This window comes from Ambystoma mexicanum, chromosome 4p (genome assembly GCF_040938575.1).
Source record: "Ambystoma mexicanum isolate Mex_15411 chromosome 4p, UKY_AmexF1_1, whole genome shotgun sequence".
Taxonomy (NCBI): Eukaryota; Metazoa; Chordata; class Amphibia; order Caudata; family Ambystomatidae; genus Ambystoma; species Ambystoma mexicanum.
In genome coordinates, this window is record NC_090927.1 from 1,222,712,129 (window position 1) to 1,222,737,643 (window position 25,515).

General features: G+C 46.0%; 1 protein-coding gene across 4 annotated transcripts in view; it reads left to right on the top strand.

The window, feature by feature from the left end:
- The window catches only part of MAP4K3 (mitogen-activated protein kinase kinase kinase kinase 3), a 2,398,077-nt gene that overhangs the window by 2,242,965 nt on the left and 129,597 nt on the right, over positions 1-25,515 (top strand). For all 4 annotated transcript variants that reach the window (XM_069606874.1, XM_069606875.1, XM_069606876.1 and 1 more), the window contains one exon: positions 6,588-6,680. In XM_069606874.1, the coding sequence (XP_069462975.1) occupies positions 6,588-6,680 (93 nt within the window). The remainder of the gene's footprint in view (positions 1-6,587; positions 6,681-25,515) is intronic.

A 25,515-nucleotide genomic window follows, 5' to 3' on the forward strand; every position in this document is an offset into this window, starting at 1 on the left:
ACCCTTCTAAGCAGGAGGAATGGTTACATTGCCTAGATCCGAAGAGGGCGTTGAGTTAATATATCACCAGGACAGCTGATTTCAGGAGAGCTGACCATCTCTTTGTGACATTTTCCTTCGCCCGAAAGCGCCTGCCCATAACCAAGCAGACTTCATCCCGTTGGATAATTTTCTGCATAGATTAATGCTACCAGGCCGCTGGGAAGGAATTCGACAAGGGGAGTCTCAGCATCCACAGCATTGCAGAGGAGAGTCCCTGTCTGGTCGATTTGTCGCACTGCATACCTTTGCAAAGCACTAAAGTCTGGATGTAGCTCGTAATTCTGATGCACGTTTTGACAGGGCAGTGGTGCAAAATTTCTTGGTATAACTTTCTGCTCAGCTCCTTCATTTACTGCTTTTTTACTGAGTCTTATCAGATGAGTAGTCTGCGGGAGAAAGGCAATCCATTGCAGGAGAAATTTCGTACCATAATGTTCTTTCGGTTGATTCTTCTCCCGCAGATTCCACATCTCCCCTCCCATCCATTCCCGCACAGAAAGTCGGTGGTTGGTGCGTATCTTCTTATTCACGTTGACTTGATGATGGTCCTCTGTGTCCGTTTTCTGTCTTCCGGAAACAGTTTCTTAAAACAAAGATTTTTTCTAACGCTACATGTAGTTTTTGTTCAATTGTTCCTCCTTCGGAGGTCTATAACTACTTACTTTTTAAGGGCTCATTGTCCCGTTTGTTCTCTCTGTTTTCCTATGCAATGTGAGGTGCTTGAGGAATAAAGAGGGAACTGAGGTCTGGGCGTAGTGACATGGTTTTTATACGACGCCTGATGTCACATCCGGAGCCGATGCCCAGATGCAGAGCAAGAAGAATCGATGGTCCACGGCCGGGTCGAGATCTACTACACCCCCCTGTCGAAAATCTTCCGAAACAGCGAAGCTGGAGGGAATATCTATCAGATGAGGAATCTGCAGGAGAAGAATCCTCAGAAAGAACATTATGACATGTAATTTCTCCATTTCCATGTTCCCAGCGCCGTTTAATGTAGCGGGAGTACTCTGCCAGTTCAAGGTGCTCCCCTTCAGCATCGCCTCGGCCCCAAGAGTGTTCACAAAGGTGCTTGCAGTAATGGCAGCACACTTGCGCAGAGTCACTCCCTGTGTACCCTTATCTAGACGACTGGCTAATAACCGGGGAATCTCCTCAAATTTGCAGACACAACACCCAAAGCACTATCAACCTTCCTTTCCAATTGAGATTCTCCATCAATGATAAAATCAAGTCTTGTTCCCAGCAAATAAAACAATTACTGGGAGCCATCTTAAAGGCAAAGGAGGAACTGGCTTTCCCATCAAACGAGAGGGTACAAAACTTGCTGTTGCAAGTTCCTCATTTCAAAGCAGGTCACCAGATAACTGTACGCAAACAATTCATTTACTCGAGATGATGGACTCATGCATAGACGTGGTTCTACAAGCATGCCTGTGCATGCGCCCAATGCATGAGTGTTTAGCGAAACAATGGTCTCAGGCAAGCGGTCAGTGAGGTGATCTACTGGTTGTTTCGCTAACCCTGGTACATGCTCTTCGATGGTGTCAAGCGACAACCTGTTAAAAAATAAAAACCTTTTGCATTCCACCAGCACAAGCGATCATAACTACTGACGCCTCACTCACCAGATAGGGAGTTCAATTCCTCCACTACTCAGCTTGCCGCCAGTGGACACGCACGACAGCCCAAAAACACATACATTTCCTAGAACCTCTGGCAATTCTTAAACCTCTACAAGGTTTTCCTATTACATGCCAAACAGTGCACATCCTCACATACAGCACCATTGCCATGTTCTACATAAACAAACGGGGAGGCACACACTCTCCAAGTCAAATATGGAAGTGGTCACACAGGCGGAACATGTTCCTATCCTCTCAATATGTCCTAGGGAGAACTCAATGCTCTTGCAGATACTCTAAGCAGATGCCCTCTACCAGATGAACATGAGTGGCAACTCAACAGAGATGTTCTAAATGGAATCGTCTACCAATGGGGTCATCCCCCATTAGACTTGTTCACCACAAGCCTAAACGTACAATGCCCAGACTTTACATCCAGGTTTCCCCAACCAGGATCCAAGGGGAACGCTCTGTGGATGAACTGGTCAGGTAAATTTGCTTACGCTTTTCCTCCGACACCACTCTTTAGCAGGCTAGTGCACAAGATGCTCGGGGAACAAGGTACTCTAATCCTGGTTCCTCCTATGTAGGCGAGACAAACTTGGTTTCCACATCTGCTCAAACTGGTGATGTGCAATCTGATCAAGCTCCTGTGCCCCAACAACATGCAATCAAAACACAGGGGGGCATCACTCCATCCTACTCTTCAATCTGTGAACTTGGCAGCCTGGTCCTGAAGTCATAGAGTTTGGCCATTTAAATCTTCCACAACAGTGTATGGATATCCTAAAAGAGGCACGGAAACCCAACACCAGGCACTGTTACTTCAACAAGTGGAAAAGGTTTGTGATATAGTGCAGGTCACAATCCATAAATCCAATCGAATGCTCTTCAGCCAACATTCTGCATTACATGCTTTGCCTATTTGACCCCAGCCTAGTATTTAATTCCATCAAGGTACACCTGGCGGCTCTGTCCGGTTACACCACTTCACAGAACAAGGTGTTCTGGTGGAAAGTTTCTGTCATTAAGGACTTCATGGAAAGGGTAAAGAAGCTATACCCCCCCATTTCTAACCCTCCGCCAGGTTGGGACCGTAATGCCATGCTCTCCAAAGTCATAGGTCTGCTCTTTGTAACTATGCACAAGGCCAGCCTAAAACACTTGACCTATAAAACTGCGTTCCTGGTAGCCTTCACCTCTTTAAGACGAGTCAGCGAGCTACAGGCATTGTATGTATAAGACCCTTTCTTCGTAATCCACAAGGACAAGTCCTTTCAACACACCATAGGTTTTCACCTAAATTAATTTCAAAGTTCCATAGTAATCAATCTATCGAACTTCCTACCTTCTTTCAAAATCCCTCCAACTCAGCATTAGACGTATGGGGCGGGCAGTCTTGTACTGCGTGAACAAAACTAAACCGCTAAGGAAAACCGACCAGCTCTTTGTTTCCATAGCACCTGCTAGAGAAGGCGTTCATATCTCTAAAAACACCATCTCCAGATGGATAGTCAAATGCATACAACTCTGCTATTCCCTATCCAAAAGAGCTTTACCAGGGCTCACTCTGCCAGAGGTACAGGAGCTACCTTAACCTTCATTGCAAACGTCCGCCTAGGCGCCATTTGCAAGTCAGCTACATGAAGTTCCATTCATACCTCAACACAGCATTATTGCATTGACGCTCGCGCTAAAGTAGATGCACAGTTGGGACAAGTGGTGCTAAAACATCTATTTGCTGCTGTACCTTCTCACATCCCACCTCCTTCTCCAGATACTGCTTGCTAATCTATGCAGAACATGTGATATAAGCAGATCTACAAGCCTCCGAAGGGATACATTAGGCACCATAATCCTATTTCTGATGCTTGTATCTGCTTATATTCCCATGCACACACCCTTTCTCCCCTTCTGGAGTCGAAGGCACATAGATTTTTTCTGCCCTATCGCTGTTTTTCTGCTTTATCACATGTGTACTCCTGCTACACTTCATGCAACCTCATGTCAGAAACAAAGAATCTGAGGGACCTCGACACGTGAAGGACCATGGGTACATTAGACTTTGCACTAGCGATAGTATTACTAACATACCCAGTCGACGTCCTTTTTTGAGTTTCGAAAACAAATCTTTTAATACTCCACAACTACGACTAGATGTCAGACTATGCAGAACATTTTAATCTAAACAGATACAAGCATGAGAAATATGATTACGGTGAGTAATGTATCATATATGTGTGTGTGTGTATATATATATATATATATATATATATGTGTATCATCTTCACTCTCTCATGCCTCTCTAAAGCCAAGTGCAATTCCTGGTATGACTCAGACCTAGCTACACTTAAACGTAAGTGAAGGGCAGCTGAGAGGAAATGGAGGACTTCTTGTTCATCCTCTGACAAACTGGCCTGTCGCCTGCTCCAAAGGCAATACTGACTCTCTGTCCTCACCAAGAAGAGAGTTTACAATCAAACCTGTGTCTCTGCGGCATCTAACAACTCGGCCAAACGCTTTAAAATCTGCAAGGAGCTGGCAACTCTGCTGCAGTCTCTACCCCTCCTGTTGCCTCCCAGGCTCTTTGCAATGCCCTTGCCTCTCACTTTATCTCAAAAACCCAGGACCTCCTGTCCACCCTCTCCTGTCCACCCCCTCCTCTTCCCTCTCCGTCTGTGCTTGCTGACCCTCCTTCTCGTCCTTTCCTCTTTTCTACCCTGATGAGGTCTCTAGACATGTCCGATCTATGAAAGCCTGGTCAAAACGGGTTCATCACTGTTCCTCTAAAACCAACAAGGACCACATTGATACTCTCGCTCCGGCCCCTGCCGATTTTTCCAACCACTCCTTTGCCTCAGGATCCTTCCCCTCCCCTCTGAAGCACTCCCATGTGCATCCTCGTCTCAAGAAACCCACAGGTGATCCTTCTTGTCCAGCTAACTATTGCCCAATTTCCATTACTCCCTTTCTGGGCAATCTCCTGTAAAAGCTGTCCATCTCTCAACTTAACCTTCATTCCGATTCTGTTGGCCATCTCCATGACCACCAGTGTTTTCAGAGCTGTCAGAAGCCCGGAAACTGCTCACCTGAACATCCGTTAAGATATGCTCTCCAACCTTGACTCATAACATTCCTCTGTCCTCATCCTACGCGATCTCCCTTATGCCTTCGACCTGGTCAACCATACCATCCTGCTCAACCGTCTCTGGGTATCACTGATCAGGCTCTGGCCTGGGAGACCTCTTTCCTCTCTGATCGACCCTCCCAAGTCCAACTTGGGTCCTTCCTATCATCCATCTTCCTCTCTACCTGTGGTGTTCCCCAGGGGTCTAAACTCTGGCCTGGCTTTTCAACCAATACCTGGCAACTCTTGCCTACTGCATTGCCATTTTCTGCTCAAATTTCCAGTGCTAGGCTGACAACTCATTTTCAGGCTGCCCTCGGCCACCTCCTCGCCCATCTCTGATTGCCTAACTAAAATTCAAGATTGGTGTGCCGCCAAGGATGTTTGAATGCAAGCAAGACAGAGATCCTCCTCATGGGCACACCTTCACCATCCTTTTCCCTCACTCTCTGGCCGGCTTCCCTTGGTCCTCCTCCTACCCCCACCTGCGAGGCTAGGAACCTCAGGGTCATCTTTGACTCCACACTTTCCTTCTCCGCCCACTTCTCTGATGTCTCTAAAAAGTCAAACTTCCTACTGCACCTCCTCAGAAGTACTCTTTCCTCTCCTTCCCCCAGAAGCTCACTGTCTCCCAAGCTCTGGTTCTCTCTAGGTTGGACTATTGTAACAGCCTCTTTCTAAATCTACCTGCCTCTACTTTCCGCCCTCTGCAATTAATCCAGAACAGGACTGCAAGACTTATCCTTGGCCTCAAGCCCTGGGATCTTATCTTTCCAGGTCTGAAATCTCTCTATTGGCTCCTAGTGGATGCATTGTCCACAAGGCTTTCTGGGGCCTGGGACCAAAATACCTTCAGCTATCCCTCCGTAAATACCTCCCCTCTCCAGCTCTTCCCTCCTCTACCTCTGACTCCCTCAGGGTCAGTCAGTTTTCAAAGAAATGAGCTCTGGGTAGATCTGTCTTCGGCTGGGGCCTCCCTTTGGAACAGCCTCCCTGCCACTCTAAAACTTGAGGAGAACCATCTACGGTTCAAGAAGCACCTCAAGACCTTCCTCTTTGCTTCTGCCTTCTCCCCCACCCTCTCCCCTGCTGATCTGTTCTCTCTTGGCACCGTGCATCTGGCCACCCTCTGTCCTCCGGGCACAAGTACTTGCTTACCCAGCCACCCTCCTGCACTGCTTCCGGGGCACTCCTTGCACTGGGGTCTGTATCTGTACCCATAAAGTCCTGACCCCCAAAACCCCATTTTCTTCCTGCACTTATCAGACCTACCCTGTCTGCTGCCTTAAACGTAGCACTTGCCACTTGCTGGCCGCACTACCACTGTTTGTTGCCTTCATCATTTATCTGTTTCTCCTTTGCGCCGCATTTTCCACTTTCCCCCCTTCCATGCACTTTACCCCTCCCCCATGCACTTGCGTGTTCTCAATGTCACTGGGCCTAGTAAGATCGCTGTTTTGTTCTCTCCTGTTCCCCTCCCCTGGCTTATCGCGCTCTGAAACACTTTTATACGAGCACGATAGAAATAAAATATCAATTCAATGCCTAGAGCGCTGTACCTCAATTCATACTCAAATTGTTTAAATTCACTGTTGGTGTTAGAATGAATATCATGAATTGTAATTGCATCCATCTTATTTTTGCTGTATTTATTTTGGGGGTGGGGAGGGTACAAGTGTTTAAACTCGTTGTGATTGTGAAAGTACTATTGAAGCTTTAAATCATAACTTTACTTACAAGCAGTCTTCGCATCTGTGCTTATTTTCTAACGCAAACCTTTTTTTATTTTATAGACTCAATAAAGATTGTAAATTTACAAGGAAGGTTGAAATCCAGTAGAAAGCTTTCATCGGAACTAACGTTTGATTTCCAAATTGAATCAATAGGTGAGTGGATTGTTTTTTTTTAACCACCCTTGGATTTTTCAGTAAATGTACAACACACACACAAATATATTAAATGTTCTAGCCAATATTATTAGTATATTATCACAGTAATATTGGCTGAAACTTCTTCCATACCCCTGTAACACAGGTCAGTTCCCCTTCCAACCCATGATTTTACCTTTTTAACTCTTAAGTTGCCTTAGGTGTACCACTTTCCTCCCCATTTATCCTCAAACCTCCCAATGCTTGTGGATATATGTATGACATATCAAATTTTTAGGAAAAATAAAAAAGGGGGATCTATAAACAGTCAGGAACATGTAAACACTGTAACCCATAAACAAAACTCTGTTCCTTTATGTGCCACATTATGACAACATTATTCCCCATCTCCTATTGTATCGCCCCCTCAACACTCCCACATGAACCTACCCAGTTTTATTAAGGTTCATTTCAACCAAACCTGGCTGAACCACTCTTGTCTCCTCCCCCGCTGTGTAGAACCTTACTCCCTTTGAGTGCACTGAAAGAGCCTTTTGGTTTACACAAGAATGCCAGACTAGAAGAATATCCTGTAATGAATAGGTACCCATTGTACTTGAAAGGTGTTCCTTCTCCATGCTTCTACTGATATCATTTCTCTAACCTAAAGGGGTCCAATAATGTATGCTACCCCTCTTGTATTGGGGGGAGGATGCTGATGCATTCCATTTCAGTGCAAGTGCCATTTTTGAGAATTTTAAAAGGTTTATCTTCGCGTTCTCGAAGCCCCTTCGATGCATCGATTGGCACGACACACAGTCCTGCACAGCATGGCCTTCACCAAGGCAGTAAAGGCAAATGTGGTGCAGGTCTGAAACGGACATTTGATGACCACAATCCACCCAGGGTTTGAACAGGGTGTTCCAAAAACATGAAGCCAAACTTTTTACCTTCCTCCATCAGGAGAAAGGTAATATGCAGACCCGTTCGAGGTCACCGGGCGTGGATCACAGCACCTATGAACAGTTGCCAGCTGGAAACACAAAAAGAAGAGAACACTGCAAGATGTGGAGATCCTTTAAGGGTTCTTCATGGCACCATTCTTCTATGTCGTCGAAGAGGAGAAGCCACCACTCCAAGGACGACTGAGAGGAAAAGGCCCTACAAATACCTTTTCCCACCCGGTCTTCTGCGCCATGGAAGGGGAGGCGTTCAGATTGAAGATGCTCAACATCTTTGCCTAGGCTCAAGTGGCTCCGGCACAGACGCCAGCAGCTGCAGCGTTGGCGCTGATGGCTTCAGACAGCCGACAGATCCCACTGCAATTTTACGAGGCCAACAACTATGCAAGTAGAGGTGACAAGAAAACATCTAAGGGCAACACAGTTCAATCTCTGGACATCTGTCCCCTGATCTCGGATCCCGCTACCTGGAAACCGATGCCGGCGACAACTAAGTTCCAAGAGAATTCCTCCTGCTACTCGGAAGAGAATACATGCCCCATTGACTTTTATGACGAGGAAGGGGATCTTGTACTTTTTGGGCTGGAGTCCCTGCATCTTAGAGAAATGAAAGTCCTTTTTTTTTTAAATGCATTAATTTATTTTCTTTATATACAGGAGGAGCAATGCTCTTTTCATCACAAAAGAACCTACAATAAATAAGAAATTAAGATTTGACAGGAAGCAGTGAGCTTCTTACAATGGGTTGTGTTTGAGGGACATTCTGTTTATTATAGATGGATGTCGTGCGGAACACCATAACATTGTGGAAGCAAATGGTGCATTTTTCGCTATATATAATTTGGAATTTAAATGGAAGGCGCAACGTATGAGTACAAACGAGATGCACATTACAATAACCTCACATCAAGTCGACGGCTACCCTGCATGATAGCTCGTGATCGATGTAGGACACACAGATATGTGCTGAGGAGATGCACATATCTCTCTCTTAGGAACCTCCACAAGCAATACCACCAACCACCTTCTGTCGTTTTCTGTCACTGCACCCATTGTGTGTGTGTGTGTTTTTTGATTACTTGGTATACATGTGTCAGTTTAATAATCTTGAGTTGTAGCAGTAGACCGCTGCTAGACACCGGATAGAAGTTATCCTTGACACAAGGACGACTATGGTGAATGCGTACTTCTTGAATCGGTAGTATTGAACGTGTGACAGTCTCTGTCGGGAACGGTACACGATGGAGTATAGATAAAGAAAGAGGACAAGCCTCTCACAAACTATGGGACATACGACTCATTCCATGTGACAACATCACATGATTATATCACGTAGAGATGGAACTAATATTTGACTTGTGAGCCATTCTGAGCCTGTGTAACGGCTGGCTGCAGACGGGAATATGCGAGGATGTGAGGTGAGGTTTTGAAGACCTCGGGTACATGGTTAGTAAAAAACACGCCACGGGAATTAATGGTTACGTGTCACTCCCTTGAGACATGAAAATCTTTTAAGATACAGATTCTTTTGAAATATGGAGTGGACCGAATTTAGAAAATAAGGCTCAGATATGTCGGAGCATAATATCTGTGTGGCACGGGTAAAATGTACAAGTCATATGACGCCACGCAACCTTTTTAAATGCACACTGTTATTTAACAAGTGGGAGCATAAGAATAGAGAAGAATTGTTGGGGAAGAACATATCCTTTTGAATAAATTGGAGTGACATGATGGAAACGCACCCTATTCTTGTGAAGAAGATACATTGGTAAGCAGAGTACACTTACCGTGGTTGGTGACACACTATTTGTCCATGTGTATATTATGAGAGAGGAGGACACTAGACAAACGTGTTCTCTTCTTTTTGATTTTAGGCAGCACATGCAAGTTTGGTGACAACAGTGAGACCAAAGATAAAAAGTACAGCATAAGAAAAAAAACATGTGGAAATGTTAATGCCATATCGCACATGCCATATCGCACATGACATATAGTGATGGTTCCCTATTTTATATCCCCTTTTAATAAACAAATTAAGAAAAAAGAAGATTAAAGAGGAAAGAGAAGAACTCCTGAAAAACAAGATGGAGCCCTTGACATAAAAATTATGTTGTTTTTATAACTTGTGAACCTGACTAGTTTGTCAGGTTTTTTGTCCTGAAGAAAGTGGGTATACTAATATTGTACCGCTGAAACCGGTCGACCAGAATAGAGGTTCAGGGTGATGACCAGAACCCCCCAGACTTTCAGATGGATTGAAGGCGTGGCTGAAATTCATTGTTCTATTTTAACAGATTAGTTCTGTATAGGCTTTTGTGGAAGTAAATTTACAAAAAAACCTTTACAATTTTAATTTGTAATTGTTTGAGATAAGACACATGAGACGGAAGGATTAAATAATAAACCTACTTCCTGAAGTGTGCATGGTGTTTTTAGCTTTGAGGAAAGTAATGAGTGAGTTGAGTTAAGGATCAGTCTCTTCTCTATCCCCTAACCTAGACAGGCGGCACGAACAGCGCTGACTAGGGACATAGCACAACACCTATGGGCATTTAGTTTCTTCTATTAAGGGTATGCAGTGAGCTTAATGCCACTATAGACGTAGAAGTTATGACTAATTACCTCTAATAATTTCTGTCTGTTTTGTGTGATAAAACGTTGAGCATCAGGTAGAAATTGCTGCTCTTTGACTCTTGTGGTTTTTTGACGGACATTCTGACCAGGTTGTGGAGGGAAGTAAATGGAACAGTCACTGGAGACAATACATCAGTGGGCATACATAGATTAAGGACAACCCACATTGGACATATAGGCGGTACGGCTAGCAGTGCTTGGGACGTGACCATGATGGGTTACGTGCTAGAATGGAGACAGAGGTCGGTAAGAGGCAAGGACGTTGACACCTTAAACCGTTAGCTCCTTCACGTCCGAAGTTGCTGTATGACTTGACTGACAACCTGTATGAAGGTCCTAAAAAGGAGACACTTTTGCCTTTCAATCATCCAGTGAAGGGGCCAGTGCTGGAGCTATGGGCCACACTAGCTTCGGTTCGCACGTTGTACCGCAAAACAGCACAGGGTGGCACCTTCGGACCCAATTTTCCTTTCTGCCCCTGCATGCTCTCAGAGGTTGGTGGTCCAGGCTGCTACAACAGACCTTAAAACCACCTTGTTCCCATCTTTGTCTCCCAATAGGATGCAATGGGGTAGGAAGATTTTTTTTGCTCTGCGAGCCTCGGTCTCCATTGTGTCAATGCTACTTTTGCTCTGGTCAAGTTCTCATATTGCCTTTGTACGAGCGCGATACAAATAAAATATCATATGATATCATATCGATCATGACAGAAGCGTCGGAGCACATCTCTGAAGGAGAGATGCAGTAATGATTTGAAGCCCTTAACAAAGACTGCAAGGAAGCAGCACGTTAAATACTACACTCTGGTCTGGATACTGTAGACTGCGTAGCATGAACAATGGCCACGAGCACAGTCTTGCACAGATTTTTGTGGCTGAGAACGTCCAGGTTTGCTACTGATGTCTAAGAGAAGCTTATGGATGTGCCCTTTGATGGGTGAACTCATTCGACATCAAGGCCGATGAGACTTTGCGGAAGCTCCAAGCCTCTAGGGCTACAGCAAAGTCGCTGCAGCTGGAAGTCCAGCAAGGGGAGGGGAGGGATTTTTATCCCTTCCTCACTTTTGCCCAAAAATGTAGAGGTCAAGCACCATTGTGCAAGTAAGGGCAGCATTGTCCCTACGAGGTAGGGGATAACATGCACCCAGACGAGGCTCTTCCACTTTCACGGTGTCCTCTGCGACCCCTGGCGCGAAGCCTCTTAAGTGGACTTCCCCCCACCAGACTACTGTGGGAGGAAGGATATCCCTGTCTGGTGAGGAATGGAAGGTTGCCACCTCTGATGCTTGGGATTTACAGGTCATACAACAGGAATCCAACACACTTTTGGCCTTCGACCCTCCAGGCCACCCTACATGCAACCAACCTGTGTCTCCGGATCCTCTAATGCAGGAGGAGATCAGACAGCCTTTGTCAAAGAGGCCCATATAACTGGTACCCTGCTCGAACAATTTAGGGGTTGGTACTCTGCATACTTTCTGGTGCCGTGAAAGACAGAGGTCAGTGACCCATCCTGGATCTGCAGCTTCGGAACTTGTACTTGTGCATGGGCAAGTACAAGAGAACCACTCTAGCCAAGGTCCTCCAGGCGTTGGACGTGAACAACCTTTAAAGTCTGTTGTTAATTCCTATATCCGTCGCTTGTACTCTTTATCTATTAGTGATTCTATCTCTACCTCTCTGTTCTCACTTCGTTAGCTAACTTTTCGTTCACAACTGAAATTCAATTTTTGTTGTATTGTAAGTCTTTATTAATTTTATTTCAAACAAACAACCAACAACCAAACTTGCAGTACAGATTACAATATTACAAATTGTATGTAATTCAAACAATGTCTGCTGCTTCTCCCTTCCCCTCCCCCCTCCCAAGCCTACACTACTGCACGATCCGCTTCCTCATCTTGCAGCGGAGTTCCCTCTACTGTGTTTTCTTCTGGGTCCTGGTTGCTCAACCAGTTCTGAGTGGACCCAAACAGTGTAGCTGTTAGATGATTCCAGGCTGTCAGGGTTTCTGCTTCTTCCTCCCCTCCAGTGTTACTGCCATACTGCCGTTTCCGCTTCTGCCCATTTCTGAAGGTCTTTCCACCATATTTCTATCCTTGGCCTATAGCTTGCCTTCCATCCCATAGCAATTCGTCGTTTCGCCAGTAGATATGCCAAATTTTTCAGTTTACTTGCATGTTTAAGTTTTACGTGATCTGGGAATCCCCCCTACCAGACATGCCCATGCTATGTCAACGATTATCTTAATCCCTTTTTGTTCTAGTTTGTGGGCTACTCTCAATTTCCGGGCATGCCCAGAACATATGCGTCATCTCTGCGTTTTCCTTGCCGCGTTTTGAGCATGCTTGTCGTTCTGCGTTTTTGAATTTGGCTATCCTCTCAGGTGTCATATAGGCCCTGTGAGTTATGTACAGTTGTATTTGCTATAGTCTTACATTCCTCAACACTTTCTTATGGTACTTTTGGGCCCGCTCCCACATCCCATCACTCATTGGGGCACCCACTTCTTCCTCCCAGTCCTGTCTCAGTTTCAACACTTCCTTTCCCACTTTAGACATCACCAGTTCATATATCCTGGATATCTCGTGCCCTCCCTCTGCAATGTCATATATCATTTCTAAGGCGGGGTCCGGTTCCTCCTCTAATACTATATCGGACCATGCCTCTTGGATTCACCGCACCATCCTTTGATATGTGATATATTGTCCCGTATGCAACCCTGTTTCTTCCACCAGCGTCCCAATCCCTACCGTTTCCAGGTACTTCCTTATCTTCCTTAATTGGCCTTCATTTCCCATCGATGTGACCAGTGGCACTTTGGGTAGCACAGGGATGGGTCCTCCATTATCTGACATGCCGTATGCCATATGTTCCATCCCAGTGTCGTCATCTCTGAACGCTCCTTAATATCTGATTTGGGCAACCATATAATTTCTTTCAGGAAAAATGGACCACACTCCTGTCTAAACAACCTAGATTCTGAGGTTGGATGTTCTGATAGCCACTTTACCACATATTGTAGTTGGCTCGCTAAATAGTAGATCTCATAGTTTGGCCGTTTTATTCCCTTTATCCTGTGAATTTTGTAACTTCCAGAGGGCTATTCTGTTCCTCGTCCCGTGCCAGAGGAATTCCTTGCATGTGCTATGTATCCTGGTGAAAAATCGCCTCAGTATTAGATATGGTATGTTCCCAAAATAATGCAACAATCTCGGCAGCACTACCATCTTCAGCAATGCCCCTCTTCCTATCATCACTAAGGGGAGCTTTACCCAGAATTTCATACTATTTTCTGTACTCCTGACCGCCTTCTCAGTGTTATGTTGGTGCTCTGCCTCCCCCGTGTGGTAAATGTCTATCCCAAGATATCTGAACGTGGTGACCTCCCATGGTATTTGTAGCACTGGTAATTGATCCTGCGGGATTCCCCACGTACCTGCCCAGCGGAAATATACATGATTTCTTGGAGTTCACTGCTATTCCAGATAGCGACGCAAATCGCTCAATCACTTCCAAAACATATTGGAGGTTTTCTTCTGGGTATTGCAAGTACAGCAGCATATCGTCCGCATACAAGGAGACTAAGTTTGGTTCCCCTTTTATGTTATTTCCTATTATTTCATACTGTTGCCTTAGGTATTTCGCCAGGGGCTCCAGTGCTAAGATATACAGCATATTGGACCATGGGCATCCCTGTCTGGTACCCCTACTGAGTTGTCACCTTTCCGATATTATTGCTCCCTTTTTAACACTGGCCAGCGGTGCACTATATAGCAGTTTGACCCATTTAAGGTAACCAGGCCCTATCCCATAACTGGACAGGGCTGCAATCAGCCAAGGCCATTTGATTGAATTGAAGGCTTTTATTGCATCCAACGATACAATTGCCAATTCACTCGTGTCTTCTTTCGTGCATTCTATAACTCAGTGAAGTCGTCTATGGTTATTGGATATATTCCTGTTTGGAACATATCCAGTCTGATCGGGGTGTATTCGTTTATTAATGATCCGTCTGATTCTGTTTTCCAGAACTGCCGCGAGCATTTTGCTATCTTGGTTGAGCATTGACAGCGGTCTAAGGGATCCGCAGTCCTTGCCTGGCTTATTAGGTTTAGAGAGCGGTATGATAATCGCCTCCCTCAGGGACTCTGGCAACCTTCCTGTCTCGTATCCCTCATTTAGCATTGCCAATAGTGGGGGTAGCACCTTGTTTCTATACATTTTATAAAACTCACTAGAGAGTCCATCAGCCCACGGGGTCTTGCAAGTGGGTAGCTGCTTTACCACCTCTTCAAGTTCCTCAAGGTTATCGGGGCATCTAGATCTTCTCGCTCCTCCGCGCTGATTCGTGGCATGCCTATGTCCTCAAGTGTTTCTCTTATTTCTCGGCAGTTGCTTCCTCCTCCATCCCCATATAGTTGTTGATAATACTCGAGAAATTCTTGATTCATACCCTCTTGGGTGTCCACTATACTTCCATCCTCTTTTGTTACTGCTCTGATTGTTGGTCTCGCTTTTATTTAACCATGCCAGCACCCTCCCCGAGTTTATTTCCTCCTGCATGTTGCCTTTCCACATACTTTTTATAGTTTAGATTACATAGTCTCTCCCAATGTCCTGCGCACTTCTGCTGCAGCCTTAGTATAGTTTGTGTCCTGCTTGGTGTTACCCTCTCTGCTCAATGCTATTTCTATCTCTTTTTCCCCTTCCGTAGTTATGTCAATATCCCACCTTGTAGTCCTTTGGACTTGGCTATAGCTGCCCCCCTTACCACCACTTTGAAGGCTTCCCACAGCGTGCCAGCTGACTCAACACTGCCGGTATTGGTCTCGAAGTAATTTATTATTTCTTCCCTTAAATCCTCCCTGAACATTGTATCTTTTAATGCCTCAGCTCTAAGGCGCCACGTTGGTATCCTTGCTCTTCGGGGTCGGTATTGTCATATTAGGACCAGTGGCGAGTGGTCTGATGGGACCCTCGCTTTGTATTCCATCTTACTATTTCTGCCTTCTGTGTGGCAAACATATAATCTAGTCTGGTGTGTAACTTTTGTGGAGCTGAGTAATGTGAGTACTGTCTGTCCTGCGGGTGGCACAGCCTCAATGCGTCCTCTAACCTGAAATCCATCAGCAGTGTCTGCATCGCCTTAGCAGCCAGGGTGGGTATATCTACTTTATCTGATCTATCTACTTTCGGGTTTAGTGTACAGTTAAAATCACCCCCCGAAATCACCCCCCCCCCCCCCGATACATGCTCATTTTGTCATACAAGGTTTTAAAGTATGCCACCGTGTCCTGATTCAGGGCATATGTATTTATGATGCATACTTCTTTGTTTTCCACCAATCCCCTCATTGCAACCATCCTCCCACCTGCTTCCACCGTGGACTGTAATAACTGGAATGGGACATGCAGTGCCACCCAGGTGATCACTCCTCTAGCGTATGCAGAATATGTTGCACCGACAACTGTCCCCTTCCACTTCCTTGGATCACCTCTAATTTTTCTTTTGTGAGGTGAGTCTCTTGTAATAAGGCTATATCTATATTCTGTCTGCGCAGGTACATCATAACCGTATTCCTTTTCAGATAGCTATTGAGCCCTCTAACATTCCAAGTAATTACTCTAAGGTTCCCCCATAGTCCCATCACATCAAGGCCATCACTCATATGTGTAGGTTCGTTCCCCAACTTCAAACTATCCCCAAACAATGCCCTCAACTCCCCCCTCCCTGCCCGTCCCCAACTGTTGCCCAGCTCCATCTCTGGCTCTCAGGCGATCCCACATTTAGTCCTGTCTCGGCTAGCCAGTACTAGGAACTCGGCAGGGTAGCTACCACTCTACCAGTATCCTGTCTACTCTATGAAAGCGGATTCATTTTTCTCCTGCATTATGCTCAATATGTTGCGCATGCTAATCTCCTAATGTTGGGACTAGTATGAACTGGTACGTCTCTATGTATACTGATTTATAATCTAGTCCAAATGTCTCAGATCATACAGCACCTCCGGTTCTCGGAGACACTGCTTCACTTCTCCAGTCCATTCGCCTTCTGCTGGTCCGTCTCGTCCGGACAGCTCTGGCCATCCAGCCACTCTGTCGCTTCCTCTGATGTTTCAAAGAATAGGGCCCTGTTTTTGTGGAGCACTTTCAGCCTTGCTGGGTACATAAACATGTACCTATAGCCCGCATCTCGGAGCCTCTCCTTCACAGTTCCGAAGTCAGCCGTTTCTCTGTACTCGGAGCGTATACTCTGGGTATGCCGTGATGGATGCTGTCGCCCTGCGTATTGTGCCTCTTTTGCGGAAAAATTCCAGGATCTTCTCTCTGTCTCGATAATCCAGAATCTTTGCAATTATCGTTCGCGGTGGGGCACCTGGCGCTGGTCTTCTAGTGAGGGCCCTGTGCGCTCTCTCCACTGCGAACCCGTGGGTGAGTTTGCCTCCCTGTATCTCCTGCAGCAGCATTGTCTCTATATATTCTGTGGGGTTTGAGCCTTCTTCGCCTTCCGGGAGCCCGACGATACGTACATTATTTCTGCGAGCCCGTCCTTCAGCTTCCTCTACTCTGCTCTCCAGGTTGCACACCTGCTGTCGCAGTATGTGGATCTCCGAGGCATGCGTTTTGCAGGCCCCTATGTTGGAGCCTACCGCATTTTTCAATTCACCAGTGCGTTCCGCCACTATTTTCACATCTTGTCGCAAGATGTTCACGTCCTATTGCACCGCTCCAATTTTGAGGTCCAGTGATGTTTTAAGATCCGCCATGGCTGCCTCCAGCTTGGTTTCCCAGACCACCTTCAGGTCTGCAATTGCGACTAGGATTTGTTGGTCACTTCTCTCTGGTGCAGTGTCCAGTTGAGTGGTTCTGTCTTACTTCCTGGCCCCTTCCGTTTCCTGGGGTGTCTTAGTAAAATCCTCCATCGTTGCTTGTTTTCCTTTTGATTTCGGCAATTTTAAAGCCATCCTCGCACCCTTCAGTGCATCAGAGTGCCCCCGAGGGTTGTCTTACCGTTTAGAGTTAGTTCAGCCCACTAGTGCACCAGCGGGGATCTCTTTGTACTTTGTCTATGCCCTACTAGCACCCAGATTGCTGGCTCGAGTCTTCCAGTGTTGTCTCAATGTGTGTTGTTCTGTGCTCTCTTAACGTTCTCCGATGGTTCAGTAGGCTGTTCTTTTGTTGCCAGCTTATCGTGCACTTGGGCCCGTTTATCGTAACCCTGCGAGATCCGTTAGTATTCCCTCTGCTAGGGATTGCCAAACTTGGGATATGAATTTTATTCGTGGTCTTTGCTGCAGTTTTTGTCATGAGCACCAAGGCTTCCTCTCATTTCTCTATTGGTTCCCTTTTTCTTTGGTGAATTGGCCCATCCAGCTATTATGTAAGTCCCATGCTCCGTATGTTCTTTCTTTGCTCCGGCTTTTCCGGCGGTTTCTACATGAAGCGCAGGCTTCTGGTCTGTCGGTCAAGCTCTGGACTGTTCTGTGGGTTAATGCGCCTTTATTGCCATCTGTTCATCGAGCCCTGTGTCCTCCTGTCTCCCCCTCGCTTTATTCTGAGCCTCAGTTTAGCAGAGTTTGCCAGGCATCCACTTTGCCAGCATAATTTCCTATTTATTATTATTGCAGTGCGCAGCTTCCCCCAGTCACAGCATGTGTCTTCCATATGCGGCTGTGTGCCTTGTCCAATTTTGTTTCATGTGCAGCCTAATTCAAGCAGCCCACCTGCAGGGTAGAGGCAGCACTCTTTGTACACCAGAGCTCAGCTGCCGTGTCCCGCCTTTTCAGAGCAGCCCAGGCTCCAATGCTTGCGCGACTCCTTTTTAGCATTACAATGTATCCGCTCTCTTTCATTTCTCCACATGCACCGGAGAACGAAGAATCAACCCTCTATCATGTAGCTCGAGGCTTCCGCTACATTTCATTTCTCACTGCCATTGTTGTTGTGTGCTGGGGCCCGTCCGGCCCATGCCTTCAGCACGTATTATGATGTGCCCTGCGCCCTCACTAACTGCCGTTCCTGCGGCATTCGCCGTCACCGTGCCTCCCGGTGACCCGTCCCAACATGCACCTGCTAATTGGGGCACTCTGCTTTTGTCCCCCTAGTCCACTGCTTTTTATTATTCGTTCGCCTCCCGCACTTTGTCGCACGACGGGGGCGAGCGCTTCGCTGGGTTTCCTGTATAATCAGCCCCAAGCGGCACCTGTGCCTCACAATATCCGTACATTCGGTGTCTGCTCCGGCTCTGCAATTGTGGACCCGGCTGGGCTCCCTCAACTTTGCCTTTGCATCTGCATTAACCCTTGCATCTTTGGTGGGTGCGTAAGGTCTTTGCTCCAGATTTTGTCCGGCAATGTCCTCAGGCAGACTTTGACGCTGCACAGTCCAGTTTTTGGTTGTTTTCGTGGGCTCGCCGTCCTCTCCCTTTGTTCTCATGGAGCCGCCATCTTAGCCCCTCTTCTGACATTCCATTCACCAATATATCTGTGTTCACATCCAGTTTTCTGCCGCTGACGCCAGCAAAACAATCCTTGCTTCTTCCAACAGCGATGTAATTTCTGTCCCCAAAACACCGGTCTCTGCATGCATGCGACCAAGGATCATGTAGGATTTGCAGGAGCCTTTATGAACCACTGCTTATCCCATGGCCTCTTATCCACGCCCCCCTTGTATTCAAATCCCTTTATGGTCTTGCTCCTATTTATCTTGTATCTCTTGTCTCCTATGTTCCCATTCAGGTTCTTTGCTCCCAGTCTAATTTTCTTCTAACTGTACCTCGTCCTCTGTGTGCATCCTTATGTTTTAGTTCTTTCTCTTGACTTGCTTGTTTCCATTGGAATGATCTACCTCTTTCTTGTCAGTCTATTCATTCTAATCCCACTTTTCGTGTTGTTCTGAAAACATTTTTAATTCAATCTTATTCGTATTTTAAGTCTCTCACTGCAGTTTCTTAACTGTTGTCTATTGCATCATAATTTCCCCTCTATTGTATGGTAAATTGGTTTCTGTACAGCGCCTTGGCGTAAGGCGCTATATAAATGATAAATACAAATTTCAAAAACTGACTAGTCTCCCTGGATCTCCAAGATTATTACCACCACATGGCTATCCACAGGAAGCACAGAAAGTACCTGAGGTTCAAAGTGGGGAACTATCACTACCAGTAGTTCAAAGTCGTACCATCAGGTCTGTCTTTGGCACCCGGGGTTTTAATCAAGATGCTAGCAGTATTTACAGCTCCCTTTAGAAGGGAAGGCATTCATGTCTTTACCTATCTGGGCCACCGGCATGTCCAAGGTTGCTAAACAGATCTAGTATCAGCACACCTGTACTGGTTGTGTTTAAAGACCGGAGGGGGGGTGTCTGTACTTCTGCTCGCTATATGGTAGAGGAGAGGCACATAGGACCCCATCTAAGATTCTCTATTGTGGTATCAATGGACAAGCAATCAAGGCCTAGCTTCTCAGGAGGTGATGCAGGCTGGTTCTTAAGTAAATTGTAGTCCCCAAGCACCCACAAAGGAATGTCCACACACTGTATTAGTTAAAACACAGTCTTTATATAATTAATATTGTGATATTGTACATAACCTTGAATAACTCACTTTGTACTCGGTTATCTATAATGGAAAATATACAGTTGTACGTGGTACCACAATTACTATTAGATCTCTTTAAAGTGCATCAACTGTACGGTTAAATGGCACACAAATGAATAAGAGGAAAGTAGTTGGTTAGAACAAGTGGCAGAATACTGGCCCGATACCTAGACACAGTTCTGTGTGGAGATCCCCACCCACACGGGCAACCTGTAGAATAAAGATATATCACAAGCCCAGTCCATATATTGTTCACAAGAGACTTTACAATAGTTCTGCAACCCCAAAGTACCTGGCGTTGTAGCGTTCCTCGTCGGGGAATCGATGGCCCTTCTTGAGTGCCCTCCCTTTAAGGCAGGAGTCACGGGTCATCGAACGTCCGAAGGAGAACAGGGTGAACTACGACGGTGAGGTGGCAGCTTCTTTCCTAGCGGTGCTCGTCGGCGGGGAAGCGTAAACGTCCTGCAAGGAAGAGGCTAGCGGGGCACCTTGGTGTCGATAGTTCAGGACCGCAAAGAGTTGAACAACTGTGGCCCAGCAAGGGCGTCGAGTCGTCGGCGTCTGTGGTCTTTAGGTGGCGGGAAACCCACCGGCGGATGCTCCTCGGCGCGTCGACGGCCTGGCCTTCTCCGGTGGGATAATGTGGGCGGTGGTGCGAACGAGGGCGTCCGTGAATCGAAAGTTCCTAGGCAATGGGAGCACGGCGACATCGGTTGTCGACAGTGGTGGACAACAGTCCGGGCGCTTCTCTTTGGGATTCCGCGGCAGTCCCCGTCTCCCGTCGGCAGCCTGTCGTAGGTCTGTTTACCAGGGAGCTTTGGCAAAGATCAGCTGGTGCACAATGGTCCCTCGTAGCTCGGGAAGAGGGCGCGTTACCAGGTCCTCTCTGGGTCAGTCCTTGGAGACACAGCAGCTTTCAGATTGATGATGAAGAAGGGCTAATATACTGGAGGGTAAATCCCTACTCTGTCGAGGACTGGGATATAGAAATTACCATATACATGAGGGGGTTTGTCCTGACAGGAAAGGAGCCAAAACAACTCAAACTATGTTCATACTATTTCAAGGTTGTCTCTATAACTGAAGAAGACCAAAGATGATATGGACAATCTACAGGGAGAGTGTATATTTGTGAGGTATCCTAACAGAAGGTCCTTACTGAATAGGGAGCTTCTAACTATGTGTTTATCACTCACACATGTCTCTGTGAGCCTCATTACGAGTCCGGCGGGAACCAAGCCGGAAAAACCGGCAGGTTACTGCTGGCTCGTATTACCATACCGCCTCCGTGATTCCCGGAATTACCGGGGCATTACGACCCCGTTGACCTGGGAATTCCGGAGGCGGAATTCTGCAAGTCCCCATTCCCATGGAGTCACATAGGACTCCGTGGGAGTGGAGAAGTGGAAACACTGGCCCCATGTTGTAATGGTGCCGGTGTTTCCATGTCCGCCTGCAGGTGGGTGGTGTTAAACCTGCCAGGTCAGATTTACCACCACCGTTCTTTCCGGACCGGCTGACTCGTAATGAGGCCATATGTATTTAATTAACTCCCTTGAAATCTAAGATTTCACATATACTTAACTCAAAAAAAAATGATGATTTGTATTAATCTTAATGAATGAGGCTTGTACAATTGGGATACCAAATTATCCATACATATGGTGCAAACATTGAAAAAAGTGCAAAAAACATGTGTACAATCTAAAACATAAACAGAATAAAGAGTCTTACAAATAATTCACATGTACAGATCCTACAAATGTACAGTCAAAAACAAATTAACAAACAAAGATTGAATATGTCCCAACAATTATGAACAGATCTTCAAAGGTAATCAATCTCAAGCTAGTTAGTGTCATCAGATACAAACAACAGGCCTAAATCTGTTGCCACTTTAATAATGGCTGGGTAGTGTTTTAAATTACAACTACCTTCCAATTTCAATTCTGTTGAGTCCTTCCAGAGTATCCTAATCAGTTCACAAAGAAAAGTCCAAGGACAGCTGAACTCCCAATCTCGGTTCAACTAAATCAATACCTAGGTTAGGGGTCTACGTATCGCACCGAGAATAATCCTGATCAGTGCTACAGACGTACACGACTTAATCAGAGGGTATGAATGGTCTACGTTTCGGTGGATAGAAATATTTCCCACCTTCCTCAGGACCAGTAGTGGATGTGACCCCTGTGGTAAAAAGAACAACAAAGACTTATGTAGTACACAGACTGATTTATGTATCACATGGTGTTTAACAGAGGGCCATAATGTGTAAGTGGGGCATACATAGATATGTTAAGTCAAAGTATCGACCCTACCTCTACAAGCAATAGATCACTGAAGTCAAACATAGACATCACAAATAGTTTATCTGGACAATAGAGTACCAGCATATATTGAAGACCGACAAAGGAACCAAATTAAGAAAAGAGTGTGCACAAATAGACAGAAAGCATTGGCCATTGTTCGTGAATATATCACTAACCCCTAGGTATGGAGCATAGGGAGCTAAAGCGAGGTGTGGTGTAGCCAGAAGCACGCCCTCAGCCCTACATCAAAAAAAGTGAAAAGGGTCTAAGGTTCACCACCAAGGTGAGAGCCCAAGATAGATGGCATGTATCTATATGCAGCCCATAAACAGGCTTAAAAAACTTACATATCCAGGTCAAATAAATGCATTTGTCATCTTGTGTTGGTATCTTGAGTTTCGAATGCATGTTGGAGGCATTTTTGATTTTAATGCTCTATTTGCGTGTGCAATTAAGCACCACTGAAAGAGTAAACAGCGTATGAATATATTGTTGAAAATATAGTGATGGCGCAATGGGTTTGCGTCTACATGTGCACCGTTTCGAAAGAAACATAATGCATAATTACTGCCTACCTTTGTCATACACTGAAGATTGGCATAGTATGTTGTGTTTACAGTCAGCCAAGTCGGAGCGTAGCACGTCTATTCGGCAGCTTTGGATGGGTTGTCTCAAGGCATGAGCAAGTGATAGCTCATCTGAATATAAAAGTGAACAGGGACCCATGAGTGCCAGTTGGTGTGTACCGTAGCCATAGTGTTTGAGAGAGACGTGTGAGCATTTGCCGGTATGAATAAACACATAGTGTCTTACCGTAAGTGGACGTTCCTAGCAGCGGACTCTATCCTGCAGTGCCGTGAAGTTGCACCCGTGTGAAGCTACAGTGTTAACTGTCGGCCAAGTCGGGGCATAGCACATCTACTTTGCAGCTATTGATGAGTTGTCTCAAGGCATGAGCAAGTGAAATCTCATCTAAATGAAAGAATGAACAGGGACCTATAAGCACCAATATCTTACACCCTAGCAAGATATACCTGGATCAGAGATGACATGGAGCAGGAACCAGGCTGACCCAGGTAAGTACCAACAGAAGATGCTTTATTGTTCTTAGTTACATAGATGCAGATCATGAAAAAGTAGGAGAGAAGGTCACAAGCATCTGTCCTGGTTCCCTGCCATACTCCAAGTCCTAACCGTCATTCTGTGGAACCCCCAAGCCTCTTAACACTCCAGGCTCCACCTCTCCAATCTAAGAGGCCCTGCATTCACTCAGACAGTCACACTAATCATCAAAGATACAACACATCTTCCTCCTTAAAAACAAACACAAGAAACAGATCACACCCACTATCATGCTAGGACTAACAAAGATACAACAGTGCACCTCGGCCATAATGTTTGGAAGGCACGTTTGCGCTTTGCTGGTATGAAAAAGCACGTAGTATCTTACCGGAAAAGGGCGTTACAAGCAGCAAACTCTATCCTGCAGTGCTGTGAATGTTGCACCCGCGGGAAGTTAGCGGTAGTCATGGAAACCGTACCCGGCATTCAAGAAGGAGCATAGAGGATCACAGGTTGCTCTCTAGCGCTCAGAGTGCATAGAGGCACACTGTGGAACTGCATCTGGTGCTGTTAAAAGGTGTAATTCTAAGCAGTTAACCAGATCAGATCCTAAAGATATTGTGTGGGTGTCTCCTCATTAAGCCCCTTATTTTTATCCATGGTCTCCAGTCGATAAATCCATCTCGCCTCCTTATACAGCAGTGTTTTGTGTATATTTACACTGTTCTTTACCACATCGATCACCCACCACTTCAGGTCGTCTGGAGAGTGTTGTAGTTCTAGAAAATGTGAGACCATGGGGATGAAGAAGGGCAACAGGAATTCTTCTCTTCCAGCAGGGTTTCAAGGTTAAGCTTCAGTTTCAACTCCATTTTCTCTTCAGCTTCTGAACACAAATTCTAGCAGTGAGAGGCCCCCAGATATACTAGTTGATCTCTCGTTCATTCTGCTGGGTCACACTCAGGCAACCAATCGGTCAGAAGGGTATTCATGCAGGGAGGAAGCCAATCAGGTGCATAGTGCATTCAGGCCATTCACTTCTCTTCAGACGTTCACAAGTTATGTGTATTGGGACAAGTACCCAGCCATTCAACAATACACACTGCATTCATACCAGTTTCGGGTTGGGCTGTCTCAGTCATTTTGTCAAACACCAGATACTAGACATCCACAACACAGAATGTGTTTTCGTCACACACTCCATTCACCCAGGTCCCACCCACAGGGTGTACCCACAACATACAGTCACTGGGAAGGCTCCAGCCAGGCCTGGACTTCACAACAACAACACCACATATGGAGCTTCCACCCAACAGCCAGTCAGGGGGAAGGGACAGTCAGGGCTTCCCAGGACTTTGGGAAAACAAGGTAACAGGCAATAGAAAGCAAGAGGCCACAGGGGCCATCTTGTTTCCTATCAGGAATCAACTGATTCCAATGGCAGGGCCTGGGTATCCCAAAATGGAGGATACTCGGAGCACCTGTCAAATTCAGCATGGAGCAGCCACCAGCCCATACCCTGCTCTGTGGGCAACACACAGGTGGGCAAAAGCGTACACTAGGGGCACAGGGTTGTACCCCCCACCCATGGGTGCCATCAAGGTATCCCATGGGTATGCACACCAAACGAAAAGAGAGAACTGCACAGCCAGGAGTCCCAAATGAACTCCTACATGGAAAACACGACAGAACACAGAACGATTAAAAGCAGTAAAGGTCAAGGATACAGAGGCCCTGTCCCTCTGCTGCATTTCTAGCATCACAATGTGCAGCCTATTGGACAGCTTGGGCTTCTCTCTGAAATTCAAGAATTTTTCAAGTTTCGCCGTCAAAGTTGCTCTGATATTTTGGTGCAGTCTTACACACTCACATTGGCTGGGAATTCCCACCCAAGAACAGAGTGGCAAACATCTACAAGATGGTCCAAGTTTTCCAGCCACAGTCAAAAGTACCAACCTTGGCTTTTCTGTGCTTGCTGGGTCTTATGGCCTCATGCATGCTTTTGTTGCCTGAAGCCTGCCTGCGCATGAGGTTGCTACCGTGCCTTCTGACCTCACAGTTTCAGGGACCAACATCAGAATTTGTACTGGTCTCTGAGAGAGTGTCCATAGACCTGCAATAATGGTCAGTGAAGTACAACTTCTTGAAAGGTTCATTATTTTGTCATCCTTGGCCACAGATAACTCTAGTCACGGATGTGTGCTTGAAAGGCTCTGACGCTCACCTTCAAGACATTTTCATGAATGGCCTTGGTCCCAATCAGAGTGCCGGGACACAATAATTT